Below are 24,818 nucleotides of genomic sequence, written 5' to 3'. Positions count from 1 at the left end.
AACCAGTTAAAGAAACTGATCAAAATAGTTAAGAATTAGGATAAATAATTATTTGGTAGACTTGGGTTGTGAAAGAAAAAAAAACAAAGTCAGTAATTATTCATATTATTTCTCATAATACAAGTTTAGAACAGTTCAATTTTTATTGTAAAAACAAATATCAATTAGTCTTCGTCGTTGGATTGAGTTTAAATACCTGATTAATTAAATGTCATGCAACGTATGACCTGATAAATAACCGGAATCTTGACTCTAATTATGACCGGAAGGAACACTTATGATCACGAGCTTTCAGGATGTTAAAAAACAACAACACGTTTTTCATATGACAGTCACAGCACGTGACGTAACATCTACATTGTAGACAAATGACTTGATACATTCCCTGTACTTACAGTATGTGTGTCATCTCATTATTAGGAACTTCCTGTCCTGAACCCTGCACCCCCCACATTAAGAAGTGAACCTGAAGTGCAACAGAACAGAATCTAAAACAGTGAAACAACAGTTTATGAAGGATGCTGGGAAAAAAATACCCGATGATTCGGTACATTAGGTTTCTTTTAAATACTTCGCCTACACGAAGACTATCTGCGCTAACCGTTTCTACTTTAGCGAGAGGAGGCAGGTAGTCACCACAACCCGCCGCCAACTCTTGGACTACTCATTTACGAACGAACAATCACATTATAACGGGTGATTGGAACCCGCGATCCTCATATTGCTAGAGAAGCGCTCTAACCACCTGGTCGGACACAGTGAATTAGGTATGGTGTGGGGGATAACGGTAAAAAGACAAAACATTAAGCAAAATGGAACTCAATGTGTACGAAAAGGGCTTGTTATGTGAAAAATAAAGTAGTGTAAAAATGTATCTCAGGACGGCTGGTATGGGTGTTAAAACTTTTACTGATAAAGCAGAGAACAATGTTTCGACCTTCTCAGGTCATCTTCGGGTTAACCCGAAGGTCGAAACGTTGTTCTCTGCTTTATTAGTAAGTGTTGTACTACCCATACCAGCCGTCCCGAGATACAGGTGTCATTACTGTTTGTCAACACCCATCAACAAAACTACAGCAAGTGAGAAAGTGACACTCGATAGTTACCAACATTAGCTCTAGGATCGCAACCCTATTATTCGGAACAGACCTATAAGTGTTAAAAGCTTTCTTTTAACGCCACAGTAAATATATTAACAGTTTCTTGTCATTAGCCGAATGCACTCCTTACAGCTGTATCAAACATCACTACTTACACTAATACCATGTGACGCTAAACGCTCTTTAAATGGAAGAATTTTATAAAATTTAAAACGTTTTGCTTAAAAGTTAGAATAATGATGACTAATAACTATTCATTCGTATGATTCTTTGAACACTTGAGCTTGAAACTACTGATCTTATTTGCTTGGCCTATCCGGTACAGCAAGTTGTTTTCATCCTATAGTTTTGCTACTGTAAATCACCAGTATGTAACATAAATTAAAAATATACTAGAAGCTGTTCAATTTTGTTTTTAGTGAAGCTATAGTAAACATTTCTATACCGACAGCTCAAGTGACTTTTTCTGTATAGATGCGGGCAAAAAATATTTGTCGAAATTGATCGATGTTTGTTTAATAACTTTGCACACGTGGTTTACGTTAGACCAAATCTGACACTTGACTGTAGATTGTAAATATATAGCATTGCATCAAACTTGAGAAGAATCCATAAAAGTTAAAAGTTTGTTTTTCTATCAAATAAAGTTTCCAAATTTTTGGTATGATGAACAAAAAAATAAATTATATCAAAATTTGAGATTTTATATCTCGCGTATTTCTTAATGGATTGCCTTGAAGTTTTGTAAGTGAAGTGACGGTCCAGTAAAGCTCATCCACCGAAGGTAGGAGATAGTTTCGATTACAACAGCCTGAGCTACAGAAAGTAGAAAATCGCTAAACTACAACTTCTGTTAATAACACACAGTGTATCCTGCAGGTTGGTTTGTCCGCAGGACACAATACTATGTTTTACATGTGATATAACTGTAGTGAGTCGGGCGATTTTCGCCATTCCTTTTGTATTCCATTTCCAGCTGTTTTGCAGTTTGTTTACCTAAACTTATAGGACACTTAGAACATAAACTTAGGACACTTAGAACGTTGTCAAAATGCCATAAATAACCTTAAAAACGTGTAGAAAAATTGTTGTTTTCAACTCTTTAAGATTCTCCGTGTTGACTCAATGATAGAAAACATTGCCAATGACGACAGAAAGCTATTTCAGATAAACGTTTTTTTGTTTTGCTTTTTAAAATCTACGAGACGTTTCGTCTTACGCCTTTTTTCGAAGGCCTTAAACGTTACAGGCCAGGCTTCAGTGTGTTAGTGAAAAACAACCGTTATGGTGTGAACAGTAATTCTGTCTAGTTTTATTTAAATCACTCACTGACCACATTTATAAAGGTAAGAATTAATAACAACATTATTTATTTTAGTCTAATTTTAACGTTGGCTGTTTTATCCGATTATCTACATTTATTTACTTTTATCTGACTTTACCGCGATTAGAAGAATGACGAATCAGCAAGCTGGTCTACTTCTCCAGAACTGTCAGATGGAGGTCCCATTCCTAGGCTTTTACTTGTACTGTTACTGGCTCAGAGTTAACACGTGATGTCAATCACTCAAGCGTGACGTCACCCAAGTGCTGGTGTCTTTTGAAAGTCTACACTCTTTATAGAACACTTAAAGAGATCAACGAACAATCCTGACAGTAGCCAGAACTGTCACCCAACTACGTCACAACGTTTTCTTTATCCTTTCTTCATGATATAACTTTCCTTCTTGTTCTCTCCACCCCCCTCTTACGGCGTTTACACAAAGTGCAATTTCTTTCATGTATGAATTATAAAAGAAACCGCCCAAACAACATTTTAAAATCCCTTTTAGATCAAATATCTCGGGTTTCTACTCTTCAGATTTCAGAACACGAAAGGTTTGAGACATCAACTGAATAACATACTAAACATTCATGATAAATATTGGTTACATATTAGGGTAGAATAAAACTTTGGTAAATAAAAGCTCATACAGTCAAGAACAAAGCTGTTTAAAAGAAACTTTCCTTACTAATTAATGTTCAAAATTATTTAGTAAAACTTTGTTAAAACACAATGGGCTGGACATACTGTGCCCACAACAAGAGTTGAATCCCGAAATTTAGCGTTACAAGCTTTCAAGACCACCGCTGAGTCCTTCCCGGCAAGTTTAACAACTTATAACACAAAATCTGATTTCGAAATCCATGGCGGATAACGTAAATTTTAACTCATTGTGTAGGTTTACGCTTAGCAACAAACACTACTGAACCACAGGAAGGTGGGAATAGGTGGAACTCGCATTGTTGTGACACCTTATATTGGAAAACTGGTATTATCAACATACGACAATTCGATTTACTACAGTGTGCAAGTAGTAGTGTGCGATTCTATAACCAAAAAGAACAGTTTAGCTTATTACACTGTGCAAGTAACAATGTCCGATTCTACGACATTGTGAGAGAAACAGAATATTGTGTAATAATGGGAGGACACACACGGGTAGGGCTGACTTTGCACACTTGATAATTTGTGACATACCAGAAGTATACAGTTCATCTTGTTGACAATCTACAGTGGAATGTCTGTAATTCTGACCTAAGGGAACTTAACGACGCCCTGCTGCTTCCAGGGTTGGAAAATACATTTTTGTTTCTACTGAAATACCTCATAGCTACCACAGAACAATAAACAGCACGTGCTTTGTAGGAACAAAACACCATGCTTCATTCGTTTTGTTTCCTTTTCGGCCAAGGGAGGATACATCCGTGAAAGCAACTGTTACCAATATTACATTTCTGGGAAGTAATCAATACCATCTGTAATACTTAAAAAATAAAATAATCTAAACAAATAACTGAAATTGATTTTTAATAGAAGTTTCCTGCCACTTGTTTGTGGTGGTGGCGGCAACGTTTCGTACTTCAACGCTGTCGCAGCACAAATAAATACAGAGAGAGATATTCGTGGACAAACATACCCATACATTAAACAAGTCGATCACAGAAAAAAAAAAATTTTAGTGTAATAGTTGTAAGCGTTGAATTTGTCAAATGGTGAAATGTAGAAGCTAAAAACTTTTGTCACTTTTTGATAGCCACTTAGAATTCCTCTATTTTAATCATTTCTGGCCAAGCCGAGAATACGTTTATCTCCAGTTCATGATGTCATTAAAATAAGTCAGGTTGATAAACATCGACTTCTTTGGTATTTTTCACAATAATAAGAATATTACGCTTTTACAACAATCTTAATTCGAGGTTTTGCTCTTCGATATGCAATAATAATGCCTGTAATGTTCTCAAGCATTTATCCACTGTTATAATCTCCTGATCTGTTTTATATTGTTTAATCTAATCAATGCTGATTGGAGCGCAGTGCATATAATTATAAATAACTCAAATAACCAACTCCAGAGAACGTGCACATTTCGACTTCACGCGTTTAAGAACAAACAATTTACGTAACGAATTCTACCACTAAAATTAAAACAGGAGTTTTATTTTATTTGTAATCTTTGGATTTATCAACTTTGTTTTAAATGCATCTCATGCCCAAAAAATGGGGCTGTCCCCCTCGCCCAACATGATCAAATAACGGCGTTGCTGACAAATCTATCACGTATCCAACTCCCAACTAATCCTGCAGGTCAAGTTGTGTCCGTTAAAGCCCCCGCACCAATATGTAACAATAATATCTTTGTACAAAAATATGAATACAATTACATAAAATAAAAAGCCAGCTATTAAACAAGCGTCCAGAAAAAATGAATTACACCACCTTTCACACAACACACAATCTCAACAGTGTGGTTCTTGGGCAAAATTAGGTATATGTAATACAATTTTTCAGTTGCTAAACCTGGTAAGATGAGCTTGCTTCTCCTGATAGTGACCCCAAAGTATCCTACACACAAAATATTTTACTACTATGTACAATATCATGAGCTTTCAATAGTACGGCTTGTATAAACTGGCTTTCGTATCCTCTTCCTCTATGTACAAATATTTTATTTAAAGCCTTATACGTTCCACATAAAGAATATTCAATAACTAGAGAAACAGAGTTATTTTAGGAAGACTTTTTTCTTAAACATTAGTTTCTGAAAATGTAAATTAACGTATTACTCGATGTTTTTTAGATTTACTAGGCTAAGTAAATACGTCTGTAGGAGTTCCGATCCTTCTAAAAGAGGAATAGTTGTGTCGAAAGATGGGAAACAGAGGTTGTTATGTTTTTAGCATTGTGGAGACATAAATGTGGAACTGATTTAAGTTGGGGTGATGAACGTCATAAAACCAGAAGGTTTCGTGTGATATATACATACGTCTTTAATTAGTAGCGGGGAGGGAGAGTACGACTGTACTCTATACACCCCCCCCCCCGTCTCTGTGTGTACGGAAATACGAATTTTTTTAATAAATAAATGTGCAATAAATATTCGCTGGGAAGTCAGAACTGTTCATGAGCCAGTGAACTAATTATGCGTTTGAAGGATGTGAATATAATAATATTATCTAGCACGTTTTATCACATGCTTTTGGTCATCAAAGGTCATTTAGTGCGCGGTCAATGTTCCCTTGGCTAGCAAACAAGTAGGATATGTTATCAGAATCTAGGATGTTTGCTTTTCTGTCCACCATTCGTGAAAGAAAACTACATTTCCAAGAAGAGAAGACAAAATATTCATCAACAAGTTGTTTGTTTACTAGTGACGAAACTCTCGAAACTACTTGCAAATCTCCAGTCTTTGAATGATCAAACTGTAAAACTCCGTAATAATTCTAATGTCACACGAACCAGCGAAATTCAAAGCAGTTCATTAAAATTAAAATCAAAACTGCTGTTTATCAATCTATTGACCATTTAACATTCGACCAATGAAGGTCAAACTTGAAGGTATAACTGAATTTCTACAGAAAATTTTCATATCAAGTAAACTACGAAATGTTTTCTATGGAGAAAAAAAACCACAACAGTTACAGCTAACTTGTTTTCACAACAACTTCTATGTTATAGATCCTACATTCAACAATGGTAAACGTTAATTGTTAGCACGCGTGAAAACCTGTGCGTCATTTATTATAACAATCTTAAAACCAATTACTTTTCCTCGATATACTAATTAGTTACTAATAGCAACATTTAGTTCCTGTCCTACCTAAATACTGATATAACGCAACAAATATAACTTCAAATGTATCATTGAAAAACAAAACAACAGAAAACATTAAGTTGTTCTACAGATATTTAAATATTTCGGGTTTCATTACGAATAATTTAAGACCCAATTCCGATAATTAAACATGAAAAATTCAATGCACCGAGTTTTAAGACTAAATGAACAAAATAGCTATGTTATCACGAAAATGTAAAACGAAAGCAATCTAATTTTAAAATCAGAACTTTATCTGCGCCAGTTTGTTGTTTCGAAATATTAATATTTGTTATAAAAGATATAAAATGAACTTGCCCCAAGTAAAAATAAACATACTGCATATTGTAAAACAATAATGTTTTATGTAGTTTAACTAGGCCTTTTTAGGCATCACTTTGTCAGATGAAACATTACTTTTTCCGACTACAGTGAAAGAACGTTTGCAATTTTTTTTTAAATGAAAAACGTTTGCTGCTTGGAATTCAGGAAAGTTCTAAATGCTGTTTATTCGTGTGTTTTTATATTTATTTATATAATACTTTCAAAACATGTGGTAGAATTTTTCAAATTAATTACTCAAACGATGGCTTTTCACGGACTTGTAAGTGTTAATTTACTTGTACAATTTTATTGTTAATTTAACTATCTAACTTACCTCACATGGATGCAAAGACGCTGAACTTGGCCCAGCGGGGGCCGAGGTTTTTAATTTTACTACGCGGCTGAAGCACGACCCATCAGGTAGCTCTTCCTCAGCGATTGTCTGATTAATTTTTTTGTTTAATACCTGTGTATCGTTCCTCTCACACGCCATGTTTCTGAAATAAGGAGTTGCCAAGGATTCATCGGTCTTAAATGATACACCTTGATTTAAAGACTGTGCAAATTTGAGCTTTCCTTTAAGATTGTTACTATCATCAAGTTCAGTTTCAGGAACAGTTTCGCGCATCAGTTGGCTGGGAATTGTTTTCCTGCCTTTCCGTCTAAGCATTCTTCAACGTATAATTTTGTTTGTTTGTTTAAATACTGATTGCTGTGTTTCACTCACTAGTATAATGGATGGTAATTATAAATACAAAATTTTCAGCGAATAAAACTGTGTCAAAATACATAGTACACTCACGCCACAACTTATCACACACTAACATAAACACTTAGTTCTGAAACAGAATTCAAGTTTCTGATGATAGAGACGTCTAACTATCTCTCGATTGGTGCTGCCCTCTACGCGGTACATAATAAGAAAGTCTAGTTTTTATTACTTGGGAGGGCCTCTACAGTCACACAGGACGTTAATAGATAAAACTAAGAAAAATAAGCATGATATTTAATCATCAAGTGATTTTGCTTTCGATTCGGCTCAAGTAAATAAATATTCAAAACGATAATATTTTGTATGTTTATTGTTAAGAAAACAAACCTTCACAATGGGCTGTCTGTGTTCTGCCCAGCACGGATATTGAAATCTGATTTTTTAGCGTCATAAGTCTGAGATTTACCACTGAGACAGTTACGGGAGGGGCGTTGCTTTTATCTGGCACCTTACCAAAAAAGAAAAAAGTTGAAAATCTAAATACAGCATCTTCACACATTACCCACCATGAAAGTAAAACATTCTTGAAAAAATATATTACAAATATTTTGTTCCACTATCACTTTACGTCGGCAGTGTTTGTCACGAAAAAAACATTCTTGAAAAAAATATAATATATTACAAATATGTTGTTCCACCATTACTTTATGTTGTCAATGGTTGTCAAGAAAAAGGAAAGAGGCCATTTACATTGGCTCCATTTAAAACCCTGTGCAAAATATATATTTCAATTTGTCTTTATACCAATAGAATAATGTTTTTTTGGGATATTATTGTGGTGTGCATAATGTAGAATTGTAGAATGTCAGGTAAAGAAGTAGATAAATTTCTTTTGCACTAGTTATTTATTGTTCTAGATTGTTCGCGCATGATATCATGTAAGTCTTCTCGTGAGAAATATTTCCGAAAAGTGAAACTCATTACGAAAGTGGATAGTGATCTTTTTCACTAATGGGTTAGGTTATATCTTTAGGATATAATTTCCCTCATTTTTTCATTGGGAATGACTAATACTGACGTAGATAGTGCTCGCTTCCTTAGAAGATTAGCGTAATTTTTTTCTGTTGTGAGTTTTAAAGTGTTCAGAAAAGATGTCGTCTTCTCATTTTCACGCAAAGACAGGGAATACAATGTTATACCTAACATCTCCCACCCAACCTTCTGGTGTTTTACAGCACTTATCTGATTTACCTTGGGGGGAATAAGTTCATTTTACAATACCAAAGTTGATTAGTTACTTGGTTATTTGCTAATTCAGATCTTTGAAAATTGAGTGTGTGTCCAACAACATGTTAAGAAAGCTGCTAAGAAGGATACAAACCCAATGGCAAAGCTTGGCAATATTTTGGATGTTTTATTGTGGTCAAAATGGTGTTCCGTAATGGACCTGAAAAGTGAATATTGGGAAGTGATCGTTGATGAAGCAAGTAAAAAAAAAAGACAGCCTTGGGTGCAATAAATAGGTTATGAACATTTTTTATGTTACCATTTGGATTATATTAACCATCTGCTATGTTTGAACAACGAATGAAATGTGCTCTTTCTCTCTCTCTCTGATCTAACATGGAACGTTGTACTCGCCTATTTAGATGATGCGATCACAAATGATTCTTGTAATTGGTTGAGAAAAGTATTGAATCAGTTAAGGAAAGAGAACATTAAACTGAAACATCATTAGCTGAGTTTCCTGGGACACATAGGAAACACAACCAAGATATATTCTAACTAGAATTGTCCCATATCACATAACTTGCATGAAATAAGAGGCTTTCTTTGACTGTGCTCTGTTTATTGTCATTTTGCAAAATAATTCTCTTGCATGGTTCTTCTATAAACAAATTACCTGAAAAAACAAATACCTTTTGTGGACTGCTGGTTGTGAACACACATTCTACAAATTGAAGAGAAAATTCATTGTTATTTCTGTATTAGCATAACACATCTCGAAGAGCTTGTCATAATAAATAAAAATGCCAGTGATTTTTCAGTGGAGTAGTGCTTTGATAACCAGGACACAGAAAACATGTTATTGCCTAACATATCAAGGCAATGAATGTTGCAGAAAGGAGTTATTATACAATTTGAAAATAACTACTAAATATTGTTCAAACTCTGAATAATTACCATCACTACTTCTATAGCCAACAATTTCCATGCCAGTCAGAATATGCAGTAATAAGTGGTTAATGAATTTCCATAATCCCTAAAGCTGGATAACAAGGTAGCTCCAAAACTTCGAGTGTCCAACTTTAACGTTGTCAATGATTGTATACAGAACCATAGAAATACTGATGCATTTTACTTAAGAACTTGTATCACTGTAAAATATAAGAAATACGAGAAGAGGTAAACACAAAATAATAAAACAAATAAACCTAAACTGTAAGACAGAAACAAAAATGAAGCAACAATAGTTCACGAAAACTCGACGGTGACCCAACACTCAACTGAAAGATCCTAAGATAAAATAAGTATTTATCCGACGACTCGGTAGATTAGGAATGATGAAGAATTATTTTCACGGGAAGCAGTTGCTCATTACAGCCCAAAGACAAAAATATCTACTGAATAAAATGCAATCCATTATGTCTATAAGAAGGATTGTTTGTCGAAAATGAGAATATACTACTGTACAGAAGTCATTTCTTCAGTTGGAACTTTATATTTACTACAATCAGAAGCTGTTCACTACCTCAAAAGCTTCCAAGAGCTGGACACTCAGGTTTAATAAGACACTAGAGAGAATAATAGAATGTTTATATTATTTGTATGCTGGAAATATGGATAAAATTGGGGTAGAATGTGGGAAATGTGAGTACAAAAGGTTAAAGAAAGAAGCTAAACGGACAGCTATGGCAGAATTGTGTCGAGAAACAACTTGAGAGAGTTGCTGTTGCTGTACTTGCTTCTCCACCTCAGAGAAATCACGAAATTAAGAACACCATGTTGATGATGGATTATTTCAGCAAGTGGCTAGAAATGTAGGCTGTTTATATCTAGGAACCAGAAACTCTAGTAAAACTTCTTAATGAATTTGTTTCAAATTTAGAGGTTCAGTGTGGAATTTTATTTCAATCAGATACGTAACTCTGAAGCAGCCATTTTTGATGTGTTAATTCCTTGCAATCAGGAAGAGCAGAACCTCAATACTTTGTTCTTCTTCTGATGTAATGAGGGATAAATATAACGATATATCTTTAAATAAATAAGTCATTTATTTATATGTATGAACATTAAAAAACATGAAATCAAGATCCAACACTACTACTCGTGAGCTATCAAGATCCCACACCACTACTCATGAGCTATCATGGACTCAGGCAACGCACCAGCAGCACTGGACCTTTTTATAATGTCAGAAAAACATATAGGTTGAAGAATTCTTTGTAAAAAAAATGATAAATACCCTACAACCCAAGGACTTTCGAAAGGTGGGCCTTTCTTTTTTAGGGGCAAATGAAAGCACAAACAACATATGTTTAATTAACTATGGTGCTTACTGGATTGATTTTTAATTTTCCTTTAAGTACATAATTTACTCTGATCGGAGGTTAATATTAGTACCTAACTCCTCGAGTGACAATACAGCGGCCCGGCATGGCCTAGCGCGTAAGGCGTGCGACTCGTAATCCGAGGGTCGCGGGTTCGCGCCCGCGTCGCGCTAAACATGCTCGCCCTCCCAGCCGTGGGTTGTATAATGACGGTCAATCCCACTATTCGTTGGTAAAGAGTAGCCCAAGAGTTGGCGGTGGGTGGTGATGACTAGCTGCCTTCCCTCTAGTCTTACACTGTTAAATTAGGGACGGCTAGCACAGATAGCCCTCGAGTAGCTTTGTGCGAAATTTCCAAACAAACAAAAGACAATACAGCAAATGTTAATCGTCTATAAATAATAAAAAACGTAGGATAACTTGACAGTTTAGGAATAAGAAAAGAAAGAAAATCTCAATTATAATTTATTTCATATATTAAATTACGGTTGAATGATTGTAACATTAATATTCATCAATATTAATTTTAGTATTTGTCAGTTGTTGCATTATTGTTAATTATAAATGTTTAAATGCAAAGCATCGTTGTTTTTTTATGTCTTAAAGCTGTTCAAGGGACTTTACAATTCAGAGATGAGTGGTGTTGTGGGCTATGTTTTTTATATTTAGATATCTATATTAATGTTGGCTAGAGGGTGTTTTGACACAACATGATGGAAGTGGGATTTAATGACTAGAACCTTCTTGAAAGCATAAGAAACGATTTGAACGATATAAAACGCGAGTCATATCAGAGCTGTTTATCGGTACTTTGAGTCTGTTACAGTGGCTTTATTGACCATTGAATTAACAAGTTTGTTTGTTACTTTATCTATTATTTCAGTTTTTTAATATTAATTTTGTGTTTCAATGAATATTACAAAAATGAGAAATACAAGAAATAAAAAGCAAGTAGATAAATTATATTAGCCAGCGATTGCTAGATAAACTAGCTTCCAAGATCCGAGTTTTAAGAAATAAAATCGTTTGCTTTGCCATTAAGTGAATTAAAATTTGTATAATTTTATAACGAAAAATCCGAAACACTTGTTAGACAAAAGAAGTTTTGTTTTTGAAGAACAAAGCTATACAATTAGTTATATGTATTCTGCTCCCCATGGGTAACAAAACTATACAATTGGCTTCATGTACTCTGCCCCCCCCCCCGGGTATTAAAATCTGGTTTTTAGAGCTGTCAGCTTACAGACTTCACACGAAACCATTGAGATTACGGATGATAATAACATTAACATTGAGGATACCCAAAAGATAATATTTGTTAACTTTCTACAATTAGTACAATTGCATGTTTCTGAAATTAGTGATGAAGCAACGTGACAACCAACATTCCTGCTTTGGTGTTATATGCGTAAGCAATGTGAAACAACCAGAATCATAAACACGTTGTACTTTTTACTGTTTTTAAAAATTTCTTCTCATCACAAAGCTTTTGATATATAAATTAAACTTAACTTTCTATCATACCAGGTCCGACGTGGTCACGTGGTTAAGACAGTTGACTTCTAGTCTAAGGGTTGCGGGTTCAAATCCCCATCACACCGAACATGCTCGCCATTTCAGAAGTCGGGGCGTTATAATGATATGATCAATCCCACTATTGGGTGGGTGGTGATTACTAGCTGCCTTCCCTCTAGTATTATACTGCTAAATTAGGGACGGCGATCGCAGAGAGCCCTAGTGCACGGAATTCAAAATATCAGAATAAATTACTTATTGAAAGAAGAGGTCCTTTTGCACCTGATCCTCCTGGATATAAAAATATTCAACCTACCCAAGTATTCATAAAGAAGAAGCAATTTTTCTAAGCGAAAATAAAATTCAAACTGGTAATAAATATAGTTAAAGTGAATGTATTTTCTTACTTATGAAGATTGGAATGCAGTGTTTCGCTTTATCGCACGATCAAATAGTCAATATAATTATTCCATTAAAATTCATAAATGTATTGCAATTGTAGAATAACCCAAATAGTGCATTTTTAGTTCATCAAAGATTGTGAATATATCGAGAAAACGTTACTGTGGTACGTGTAACATAATTGAATAGTTAAGATATGCCATTTGTAACAGGTTTATCTAACTTCTTTTCTTTTTCCATTGGAAAAAAAGTTTATAAAAGCATTCAATCCATCAAAGTAGCTAAGGGTCTGCATGCCGAGTAACTGGTTTTAAATGAACAAGTTTGAACAAGAGATACAAGTTACTACGCCTTCTGGCTGTAGTACTGCACCATTTGGTTCAGTCACCCTGACACGCATAATGGCGGTCAGTGGGTTGCGTATATTTGTGTTTGACTAAGTTTGAGATTTTAGAACTTCATGTGTCACTTTATTTTGTCCAAACAGATTTGAGAAACTCATGAATTACAACAATTATACAGTAAGTGCCTTTAATTATTCGAGTGAAACTAAACGTACGTAGGCTAAGTATTTTACAAGTTATAGAGTGAAGACTTTCCGACTACTACAATTTATACTCGGCGCAAGCGTATAATGTATTTTAAGTTAAATCGAATTGTACTATTAGTAGTACGGTATTATACAGGGTGTTCGGAAAGACACTGTGCAGTTTTGTAATAATATGTCTGTTCAGTCTATTTCAAGCCAGCAACTGAATGCGGTGTTTAGAAACAAAATAAGAAGGATCCAAGCCTGTATTGATGCCAACAGGGGTCACTTTCAACATTGTTTATAACTGTCTTTCATACTTACCTCCTTATTCTATATCGAAACATGTCTGTTATTAAATATGTAAGTGCACAGTGACTTTTGGAACACCCTGTAGAATGTGATGTTGTGAGTCGAATTTAATATTAAAAATCGAATCACAAACCGTTTGAGTGTAGTTAACCTCGGCAAAGTACGATGCTTAGAACATTTTAAAATTAGTTTTATCACCTAAGTAAAACTACAAGTAAAATAGTATTTAAATATATAACCCACGAAATATATAAATTTTAAATAATTAAGAAAGTAACTTTGTGAAATAATTAAAGGATTATCAGCTAATGATTGAACTTTGAGGATTTTTATGATTTAATCAACAGTTATAATTGTGCCAGGTATATTAAAGTGTAAGAACACTTAAATCTAATAATCGCGATACAATAGCCAGTTAATTTTCACGTTTTGATTGTAAAATGTAACGGTAAGTTTTAGGCCATAAGGGAATTTTTTACTTCAAAGACTTAGACATAATTTTTCAAATCACTATATTTTTTCGTATTGACATAGTTATTAAATTGTTAAACAATTATAATTATACAGCTCTTAAATATTAAATCTGTTGCTTAAAATGAGTGACAAGAAAAATTTGTCTTGCTACTTAAATTTTTTATTTCATTTACAGGAATTTACAAGGTTTCTTTGGCACCTAATTTTCTATAAAAAATCTTTGTTTATTTGATAACAAGTACTCAAGTTTTCCAAAAAAATCCAGTACCCAGTGTGTTACTTCAATTACAGTTAACAACTTTTGTTATTTAGTTAATGAAAACTGACATATAAAATAGCCAAAACAAAGTTAAAACAATCAGTTAGTGATAAAAAAAAACAACTTAAGTATTTTAAAAACTAAGGGAGTTGAAATTATATGATTTGTGTATAAAAGACATTTTACAATATTATATCCACTGTTACTATCATAAAATTAACTAACTGATCAGACTGTGCTATAAATGTATGCTACAAGGGTATAATTAATAATAACCCAATGTACATTAGATGTAAAATGGAAAAGAAAGATAGGTATATAAAGTACAGATTTAGTATTTGTTTCACCAGTGGTATGTATTGGCTAGTTTGAAATAACACCATTTATATCTGTTGTTTTTGGGTGTTTCTTTTAACCTAAATGGAAATGCAAGTTGAATCACATCTATGGAAACTGTTGTACACACGCAATAAACCAACAAAATATACCTAATGTTTCATTCTAGTTGGTGCTCAAGTTGTGCAAGTTTGTTGTTGCAACATTCCAGAATGAAGTTACATTACAACTGCAGTAATACTTAATACATTTTTGCATATAGTTTGCTGTAAAAAGATTTTTATTTATTGTTAAAAAAGGTTTCAGAATAGTACCAGAATATTGTTTTAAATGCTATAAGAGCATTTCAATGCTTTCTACTATGAATTGAGCATTGTTTATAAGATATTAATAACAAGGGTTCATTTGGTTTTTCAGTACTGATCCTGTTTAACCCACCCCTGAGAGAAAGTAAGAACTTAAAAACACCTCTTAATTTTCAGAAAATAATTGTTTGTGTCTTCAACAGGGCATCTCGTTCCATAAAATTTAACAAGAAACTTGCTCATTTTTTCCAGATCTTAAATTTGTCTTTTTTTTTTATTTTATAAGTGGCTTCAGAATGTTTCATAAACAATCTTTTGAGTCCCTGATAATATGGTAAGTGTCAATAAATGCCAAAGGTCAACCATTCATTTAGGGAAAATAAATATTTTTTTTTAGCTGAATGTGACTTTTACCCTACTGAAAGTCATATTTGTATCTCGTAGTACTAAAATCTATAACCCTACAAGTCTTAACATTAAATACTAAAACAGTGCAGTGAATATATTTTTGTAGATATAACCTGAAATCCAATTTGCCAAACCATTAGCAATGGTGCATGGCTGAGTGGCTTGAGAGAATTATCAACCTGTACACCAATGCCTGTTTCATTCACAGGATCAGAGGTTATTCCCATCAAAATCTGATTATAATTCACATTATTATAGTCCACATATATTACTTCATATAATACTGGTGAATCATTACAACTTGACATATTACTATAATAATACACTGCTGGCCAAAATCTTAAGGCTAATGAACATAAAGATAAAATATGCATTTTGCGTTGTTAGCCTCAACAACTTATTTGAGTAGAGCTTTAAAAGATAAAAATAAGTAAAGGGAAAATAAAAATAAAAAACTTTTTAGCATTTAATAGGGAAAATGTGAACACTATGAAATTAGACTAAATACTAGTTGGTCAAAAGTTTAAGACCATACCAAAAAGAAGTCCTAAACAGGATAGGAAATGCCCAACAAGAGGTCTCAGTAGTGAGTTGCACGGATGTCATTGCAAATAACTTCAAACATTCGCTTTGGCATGGTCGATATAAGCATTTGCAGAAAGCTGGCTGGAATGTTATTCCAAGTGGTGAAGATGGCTTCACGAAGATCATGTACTGTTTGGAATTGACGTCTATTTCTATAGACTTCCCTTGCCATCCACCCCCAACTATTTTTAATGGGGTTCAGTTCAGGTGAACATGTTGGATGGTCCAAAAGAATCACGTTATTTGCCATGAAAAAAGCCCTTTGCCTTGCAGGTATTGTGGATTGCAGTATTGTCCTGGTGAAAGATCCAGTCATTTTGACACAAGCGAGGGCCTTCAGTCACTAAGGATGCTCTCTCCAACATGCCAAAGTGGCCAGCTGATGTTTGATGCCCCTGTATAACCTGAAGCTCCATTGTTCCATGGAAGGAGAAAGCACCCCATATTATGATGGAACCTCCTCCACTGTGTCGTGTAGAAAATGTCTCTGGTGAGATATCCTTATTGTGTCAGTAACGTTGGAAGCCATCTGGACCATCTAGGTTAAATTTCTTCTCATGAGAGAACAAAACCTTCATCCACTTTTCTTTGTCCCCTGTTTGGTGCTTCCCACCAAGGTTTAACCGAGCTGTTTCATGGTGTGGAAAGAGGCGTGACCTTTATGGTTTTTTAAAGCCTTTCTCTCATAGATGCCGTCTTATTGTTCTTGAGTTGCATTCTGCGTCCATAAGGGCCTTAATCTCGTTCGACGATTGGCTGGTGTCTTACCAGACAACCCGTCAAATCCCCCTGCTCAACGTCAGCGAAATATTCTTAGGCTGACCACTTGAAATTCTCATTTCGTATCCCTCAGGGTCTTTTAAGAAATTTACAACAGCAGTTTTACTGCACCCAATCTCACCAGCGATGGCACGCTGAGAGACCTTGCTTTTGCAGCTCGACAATTCTGCCACGTTTAAACTCTGTCAACTTTTTAGCCTTTGCCATGTTTTTACCCAATGTAACACAGAAGATGTCAGTGGGAGATGTTGACAACGCTAATGCTTGATCACAAATGATTAAATTTCGTTAGGTGTTTACCGATTAATGCTTCATTTCATTATGGTCTTAAACTTTTAACCAGCTAGTATTTAGGCTAATTTCATAGTGTTCACATTTTCCCTATTAAATGCCATGAAAGTTTTTTATTTTTATTTTACCTTTTCTTATTTTCATCTTTCAAAGCTCTACTCAAATAAGTGGTTGAGTCAAACAACTCAAAATGCATATTTTTCTTCATGTTCATTGGCCTTAAGATTTTGACCAGCAGTGTATATTGGTAAATCATTGCAACCTTTGTTGTGCATAGTAGTATATGCATAAGGACCTTTATTATGTGTAGCAGTATGTTCATTTTTAAATTTTCTAATTATTTTGAAATACTGAGAATGCTTCTGCTCGTCAAAAACTCTGACACTCTCAGTGAATGAACCAAAGTGTGTAGGAAGCGAGTTTAACATAAAGTTAAACTCTTAGGGCACAGAAAGGAAGAGAAGAATCACTTGTAGTTGTTGATAAAATCTTCTGAGTTGTTAGTTATGGTGAAAAGAGCAAACAGTTGGTTCTTCACAAGTGAATTTCTGTTGAAAATATAAAGATTCATTGGTTTTCAAAAGACTAGTGAATATTTTATATATGCTAAGTGAAGTTTTGGTCCACTTTAATGCAGGAAGGAACTAATTTAGCTTGGCCAACAGTTGTCTAATTGACTTCAGCAACAAATTAAGGCTTAGAGTTTTGGAACTATTTGTTTGAGAGTATAAACAGATTAGAGAGGACTTGATTTAATAGTTCAACATTACCAAGAGTGTGAACAGTCTTCCTATGACTGATTTTTGTTGTGGAGTGAATACAAATTGGACATAAAATATAATGATGGCTGCTTCTGCATGCCACCCCTTGAAAACTTCGACTTGTCCTTTAATTTTTTTCAGGAAGTCATCGATTACCCTCATAAACTTGTTAGGTACAAGCTCAAACTATTGCCAATGACAACTTGTTTGATAAATTGGTCATCCTGCTAGAAAGATATTTTTTTGAGTTAAGCCTAGCCTTCCTTTTCCAAATCTTAAACTTGCCTGCCATATACAGTGCAAAGAAATCAGTGGTTTTCATTGTGCTGGCTCTCTGAATCAACTCTTACCTTTGTTTTCTTAATAGCTGAGTCCAAAACTGCATTTAGGTTTTAAACCAATCAAGAGATGATGGATGTGTGAGCTAAAGGTTTGTATTTGATAATCTTGGAGCCATTCTGTGAGCTTCCATGCTATGACTAAAATCTCAAGAGAAAATAAGTTGAGATATTAATCTAAGATAACACTTTGTTTTCTGAAGTCATTTTTAACCCTTTCCATTAAGTCTTGTTTGTTAGACAAGGAGATCTAATATGTACACAGTTTTCCTAGTGATTTATATAAACGTAAATGACTCTTGATTTGTAATCAATGCATTTAGAAGTTCATCATAAAATTCTATTAGCAACACTACTTCATTGGAATGAGTGACTTTACTCATCATACAATTGTTTTGGTTCCGATCTACATCAAATACAAGATCCAAATTGAGTTAAACCAAATTCTTTCATTGTCTTGCACTTCCTGTAATTAGCCAAATATTTATAATGTTTACCAATTAATCTAAAATATTTGTTAGTAACTTCAGAATCCTAAACATGGCTAGAAATAACCACGAGTTTGATTTCATCAGCACACTTTGCTAAATAACTAATTGTGACTGTTGTTGGAGGCTGTTCCCACTTACCTGTTCAGACAGCTGACTATCTGTACCTACATCTTATTTGTCTTATAATTGACACTAAAATAATAATAAAAAAAAGACCTAAGCACTGAGTTGTGAGGCATACCACTAATAACAATGTGAGGGGATTGTCTCTCTCTCACCTGATGGTTGTATGAACCATTTAACCTTTTTGCAGTTGGCTTGTTATAATATACACAAGTCCATCTATACATGTGAATGCTAAGTATATGCATTATAACTTTTGATACAGCATGTGCACCTTCACAAAAGAATATTACATATTCTAACATGAAATTACAAATGTTTAGTAGGATCAATCTCATAACTCTGTACATTTACATAAATATATTTTAATTTTTTTATTATATTGACTTTCCAGTCATATGCAGCTAACATAACTTGCATTGACAAGGTGCACGTGCGCCCATTATGTATCCAGTAATATAAAACTGATCTTTAGTCTTCCCTGTCTTGGCTGTGTTTTAGTGGACAAGTATTTTGTAATATACAGTTGCATTTCAATTATTATATATTATGTATATGTATATAGATTATTAATATTTACAAATAAATTATTAAACTTATTTTTCTTAAGATATAAAACAATATATCAAAAAGTAAAGCAAACAATTATTTCTTCTTGCTATGACCTTTGAACTCTGTTGCTGCTGAACATATGCTACTTGGCCTTTAAAATTCCACACATGGATGATATCAAACAAATTTTTTTTAGGTTTTATATATACAATTGAATAACCAAAAAACCATGAATAACTATTTTGATACTATAGTATTCCACTGTAACTTGTTAAGCTTGGTAACTAAAGTGTATTTAGATTTTAAAACATGAAACTTTGAGCAGACTGAAGACACAACTTATCTTCTTGAAATCTTGGTTCAAAAGAACATAGTATTCTTTTCATAGATTAAAATGGCTGAGAAACCACTAGGAGGACATACTGAGTTGCAGATTGATTATTAATGTTATATATTGAAGTGTATATCAGGGGACATTTCAAAAAATGGAAAGAGGTGAACAGGACCACTGTGTTTGATTCAGTACGTAGACCATGTCTCAGTAAAGTAAAAAGATATGAGCTTGATTCATAACCTGAGGGTCAAAGGTTCAAATTTTTATTGCACCAAACATGTTCACCCTTTGTGCTTGGGGGGGGGGGGGTGTTATAACTGGAACGGTCAGTCCCACTATTCATTGGCAAAAGAGTAACCCAAGAGTTGGTGCCCCTCTAGTTTTATGCTGCTAAATTAGGAACAGCTAGTGCAGATAGCTCTTATGTAGTTTTACACAAAATTAAAAAACAACACAAACTTGGAAAACTTCTAAGGATTAATACATACCATTCTTTACAACATGAAAAGTTAGTTTCTCCAGAACATAGCAAATTTTTAATGATTAATACACACAGTCTTTCAATGTACAAAGTCACAGAATCCCTAGAACTTGGAAAATTCCTGTGATTATTAATATATGTTTCTTAGTTTCTTTCTATATGGAAAGTCACGTTATCCCTAGAACACTTTAACAATAATTGTGTCATCAAACTAGTCAGCTGTAACTAATAGTAAAGGTTTTACTTTTTTATTGTGCCAGCAATGTTTTTTGCTCTGTATATTTGCACAATGTATCTAAAGAGAAATTACAGATTAGACAATAATTTATTTGATAATTTATAAAAGCATAAATCGGTCAGATAAGAGTTTGTTATCTAGTAATGTTCAGAGACAAAGAAGTCAAATACGGAGGCCTAGTTTTTATGTCCTTGGGTTGCTGATTTTTATATACACCTTTCAGTGTCATTGATGATCATGTACCTTATTATATCATATTTTTTTTTGTTATAACACAGTTTAAAGAATTAACCACCAGAAAATAAACAAATAATTTATTTTGTACAAAGGACCTCAGGAGTAACTTGTGAGATTGTAGAATTTTGTTTAAACATTCTTCATGTGACTTTATGTGAATAGTGATCTTGTAACCATCATTAGTGACCCCTGTAACCATCGCTAGTGAATCTGCTACTACAATAGAAATTTGTGGGATTAACTTGTAATATTGTTGTATTTTGCTTGCACTTTATTTATGTGACATCATGTGAATAGTGACCTTGTAACCATCTTTAGTGACCCCCTGTAACCATCGCTAGTGAATCTGCTACTACAATAGAAATTTGTGGGATTAACTTGTAATATTGTTGTATTTTGCTTGCACTTTATGTGACATCATGTGAATAGTGACCTTGTAACCATCTTTAGTGACCACCTGTAACCATCGCTAGTGAATCTGCTACTTCAATTGAAATTTGTGGGATTAACTTGTAATATTGTTGTATTTTGCTTACACTTTATTTATGTGATATCATGTGAATAGTGACCTTGTAACCATCTTTAGTGACCCCTGAAACCATCGCTAGTGAATCTGCTACTACAATAGAAATTTGTGGGATTAACTTGTAATATTGTTGTATTTTGCTTCCATTTTATTTATGTGACATCATGTGAATAGTGACCTTGTAACCATCATTAGTGATCCCTGTAACCATCGCTAGTGAATCTGCTACTACAATAGAAATTTGTGGGATTAACTTGTAATATTGTTGTATTTTGCTTACATTTTATTTATGTGACTTCATGTGAATAGTGACCTTGTAACCAGCATTAGTGATCCCTGTTACCATCGCTAGTGAATCTGCTACTACAATAGAAATTTGTGGGATTAACTTGTCATGTTGTTGTATTTTGCTTACACTTTATTTATGTGACTTCATGTGAATAGTGACCTTGTAACCATCACTAGTGAACCTGTTACTACAGTAGTAATTTGTAGGATTAACTTGTAATATTGTAGAATTTTGCTTGTGCTTTATGTGACTTGTATATAATTAGTGACCCTGTAACCATTATGATTCCACAATCAGCTTAGTGAATAAAAAAAAAATTAGGAAAATATGTCAGAAAAGCTGATGGAGTCCATATAAAGATTTGAAAAGTTCAAGGACCTGGCTGCAATTGTGCAAAACCCAAATCTGTCATATTTACTGCTGGCTATAGCCAACCAAGCTCTGAGATGTTTCTAAAAAAAAAAAAAAAATTAAGATGGATACTTAACTTAACTTGAGAGTGATTTTGGCCTTATTTTGAGTATTCAGTAAAGCCACATACAGAAGCATTTCAACAAGTGAGAATGTTTTCATTGTACTTCATTCTTCAGTACCAAGTGCTTCGCTATGTAATGATATATAGAGAATGTCTGGAACTACAAATATTCATCTTGTATCAGTCCCTTGATTACTTAAAGTAAACAGTAATGCTGTCCCTTTACATTTTAGTTTCCTTGCTGTAGAACCTGAGGTGGCCAATTGGTTAGGGCTGCCGACTTGCAGTTTGTGGATTTCATGATTAAATCTCTCCAATAAACATGATTGTCTTTTAAATTTTGGGGGGGTTAGAATGTCGCGATCACTTTCACTGTTGAGTCAGAAGCATTGGTGGTGGGTGGTGTTGACTAGCTGCTTGCTCTCTTGTAAATCTCTTAAATTAGGGATGGTTAACACAAATAGCCCTTTAGTAGCTTTAACCAAAATTCAGCAAAGAAACATCTTCCTTACTACTGGAAAGACGTTAGTGGAAAAATTATGGAAAAAACAACAAACTACCAAAATATTGTATATAACTTAGAGAGAAATGCTCAAAAATGTAAATCATTGATTATTTGACAGTTGTGAAGGTATTATTTTTGGATTAATAAAGTTAATACTGGTTATATTAACATTGCAGGAAATAAGCAGATGTTTTGCATTCTCTTAAGTTGTTTTTTGAACTTACATAATATAATTTCTAATAAATTAATAAAATAATTTATAACTTTTTCAGTGGTCCCTCTTTTTTATCCTAGTATAACGGTTAGTGGTCTCAACAAGTCACATAAGACTCTTAAGAGAGTGTTTGAAGACATCTCTTATAATTCCACAGGTTAATGCCTGTCCCTACAAATTATTGTTGGGGGGGTATATAAATATCAGTTGTTTTTTTTTTCTGGGAATTAAAGATTGACTTTGTACTTGGTATTCTTAACACTCACACTTGAACCATGTCAAATAACATCAACAGCTGTAGTCTTGGTATTCTTAACACTTGCATCATGTCAAATATGATTAACAGGTCTAACACTGATACTACTAACACTTGAACCATGTCAAATAACATCAGTAGTTCTAGTCTTGGTATTCTTAACACTAACACTTGAACCATGTCAAATGACATCAATAGTTCTAGTCTTGGTATTCTTAACACTAACACTTGAACCATGTCAAATAACATCAATAGTTCTAGTCTCGGTATTCTTAACACTAACACTTGAACCATGTCAAATGACATCAATAGTTCTAGTCTCGGTATTCTTAACACTAACACTTGAACCATGTCAAATAACATCAATAGTTCTAGTCTTGGCATTCTTAACACTAACACTTGAACCATGTCAAATAACATCAATAGTTCTAGTCTTGGTATTCTTAACACTAACACTTGAACCATGTCAAATGACATCAATAGTTCTAGTCTTGGTATTCTTAACACTAACACTTGAACCCTGTCAAATGACATCAATAGTTCTAGTCTTGGTATTCTTAACACTAACACTTGAACCATGTCAAATAACATCAGTAGTTCTAGTCTTGGTATTCTTAACACTAATACTTGAACCATGTCAAATAACATCAGTAGTTCTAGTCTCGGTATTCTTAACATAAACACTTGAATCGTGTCAAATAACATCAACAGCTGTAGTCTCAGTATTCTTAACACTAACACTTGAACCATGTCAAATAAGATGAACATATGTAATCTTGATATTCGTATATCAGAACGTGGCTTTGAATAATTATGTTTTTATTCTCTTTCTCAAATAAGCCTGAAAATTTGTGTATATAATATGAAGAGTTTTGTTTATGGTTATTTCATTAACTTGTATGGTATAACTGGTCTTTATTTTACTTCTGTATCGTTTGTTTATTACATTGATGCAAATAAAGATCGTTTGTGATTAAGCCTCTACGTCCTGAGTACCAGTTTCCTTGGGAACTGTGGAACCAAACGTTGATCACCTTGTCCTTAATAGAAACTTGTATTATTGTTTTTTGCATAAAGACATACCTTTAACTCTGTATGTACACGTGTAGATAGGAACTTATTTTAAACGAACAATGGAAATTTTAGAATATCAAGGATAATCCTTAATCATGTTAAGTTGATAATTCTTGATGGAATTGCTCTGTTTTTACAAAACACTTTTAATAAATTAATGGGAGGAATTACCTCATACATCTCAAGTGCAGTTGTTTTGTATGCAAATTTACCAGTGTAGTGTGTCTAAATAAATAAAACTGTTTGACATCAGTTTTAGTGTAGTATGTCTAAATGAATAAAATTGTTTGACATCAGTTTTAGTGTAGTGTGTCTAAATAAATAAAATTGTTTGACATCAGTTTTAGTGTAGTGTGTCTAAATGAATAAAATTGTTTGACATCAGTTTTAGTGTAGCGTGTCTAAATAAATAAAATTGTTTGACATCAGTTTTAGTGTAGTATGTCTAAATGAATAAAATTGTTTGACATCAGTTTTAGTGTAGTATGTCTAAATAAATAAAACTGTTTGACATCAGTTTTAGTGTAGTGTGTCTAAATAAATAAAACTGTTTGACATCAGTTTTAGTGTAGTGTGTCTAAATGAATAAAATTGTTTGACATCAGTTTTAGTGTAGTATGTCTAAATAAATAAAACTGTTTGACATCAGTTTTAGTGTAGTGTGTCTAAATGAATAAAATTGTTTGACATCAGTTTTAGTGTAGTATGTCTAAATAAATAAAACTGTTTGACATCAGTTTTAGTGTAGTGTGTCTAAATGAATAAAATTGTTTGACATCAGTTTTAGTGTAGTGTGTCTAAATGAATAAAACTGTTTGACATCAGTTTTAGTGTAGTGTGTCTAAATGAATAAAATTGTTTGACATCAGTTTTAGTGTAGTATGTCTAAATAAATAAAACTGTTTG

General features: G+C 33.6%; 2 protein-coding genes across 2 annotated transcripts in view; one reads left to right on the top strand and one right to left on the bottom strand.

Moving 5' to 3' along the window:
• LOC143251787 (uncharacterized) overlaps window positions 1–7,635 on the bottom strand; it is a 31,542-nt gene extending 23,907 nt beyond the window's left edge. The window contains exon 1 of the mRNA XM_076503031.1: window positions 6,894–7,635. Coding sequence (XP_076359146.1) covers window positions 6,894–7,229 — 336 coding nt within the window. The 5' untranslated portion in view covers window positions 7,230–7,635. The remainder of the gene's footprint in view (window positions 1–6,893) is intronic.
• A 5,332-nt stretch (window positions 7,636–12,967) lies between these two features.
• LOC143254078 (ventricular zone-expressed PH domain-containing protein homolog 1-like) overlaps window positions 12,968–24,818 on the top strand; it is a 30,344-nt gene continuing 18,493 nt past the window's right edge. Inside the window, exon 1 of the mRNA XM_076508826.1 lies at window positions 12,968–13,260. The gene's annotated coding sequence lies outside the window, so the exon portion shown is untranslated. The remainder of the gene's footprint in view (window positions 13,261–24,818) is intronic.

This window comes from Tachypleus tridentatus, chromosome 6, assembly GCF_004210375.1.
Source record: "Tachypleus tridentatus isolate NWPU-2018 chromosome 6, ASM421037v1, whole genome shotgun sequence".
Lineage (NCBI taxonomy): Eukaryota > Metazoa > Arthropoda > Merostomata > Xiphosura > Limulidae > Tachypleus > Tachypleus tridentatus.
The sequence above is the reverse complement of the archived record's forward strand: the minus strand, read 5'-3'. Positions and strand labels throughout refer to the sequence as shown.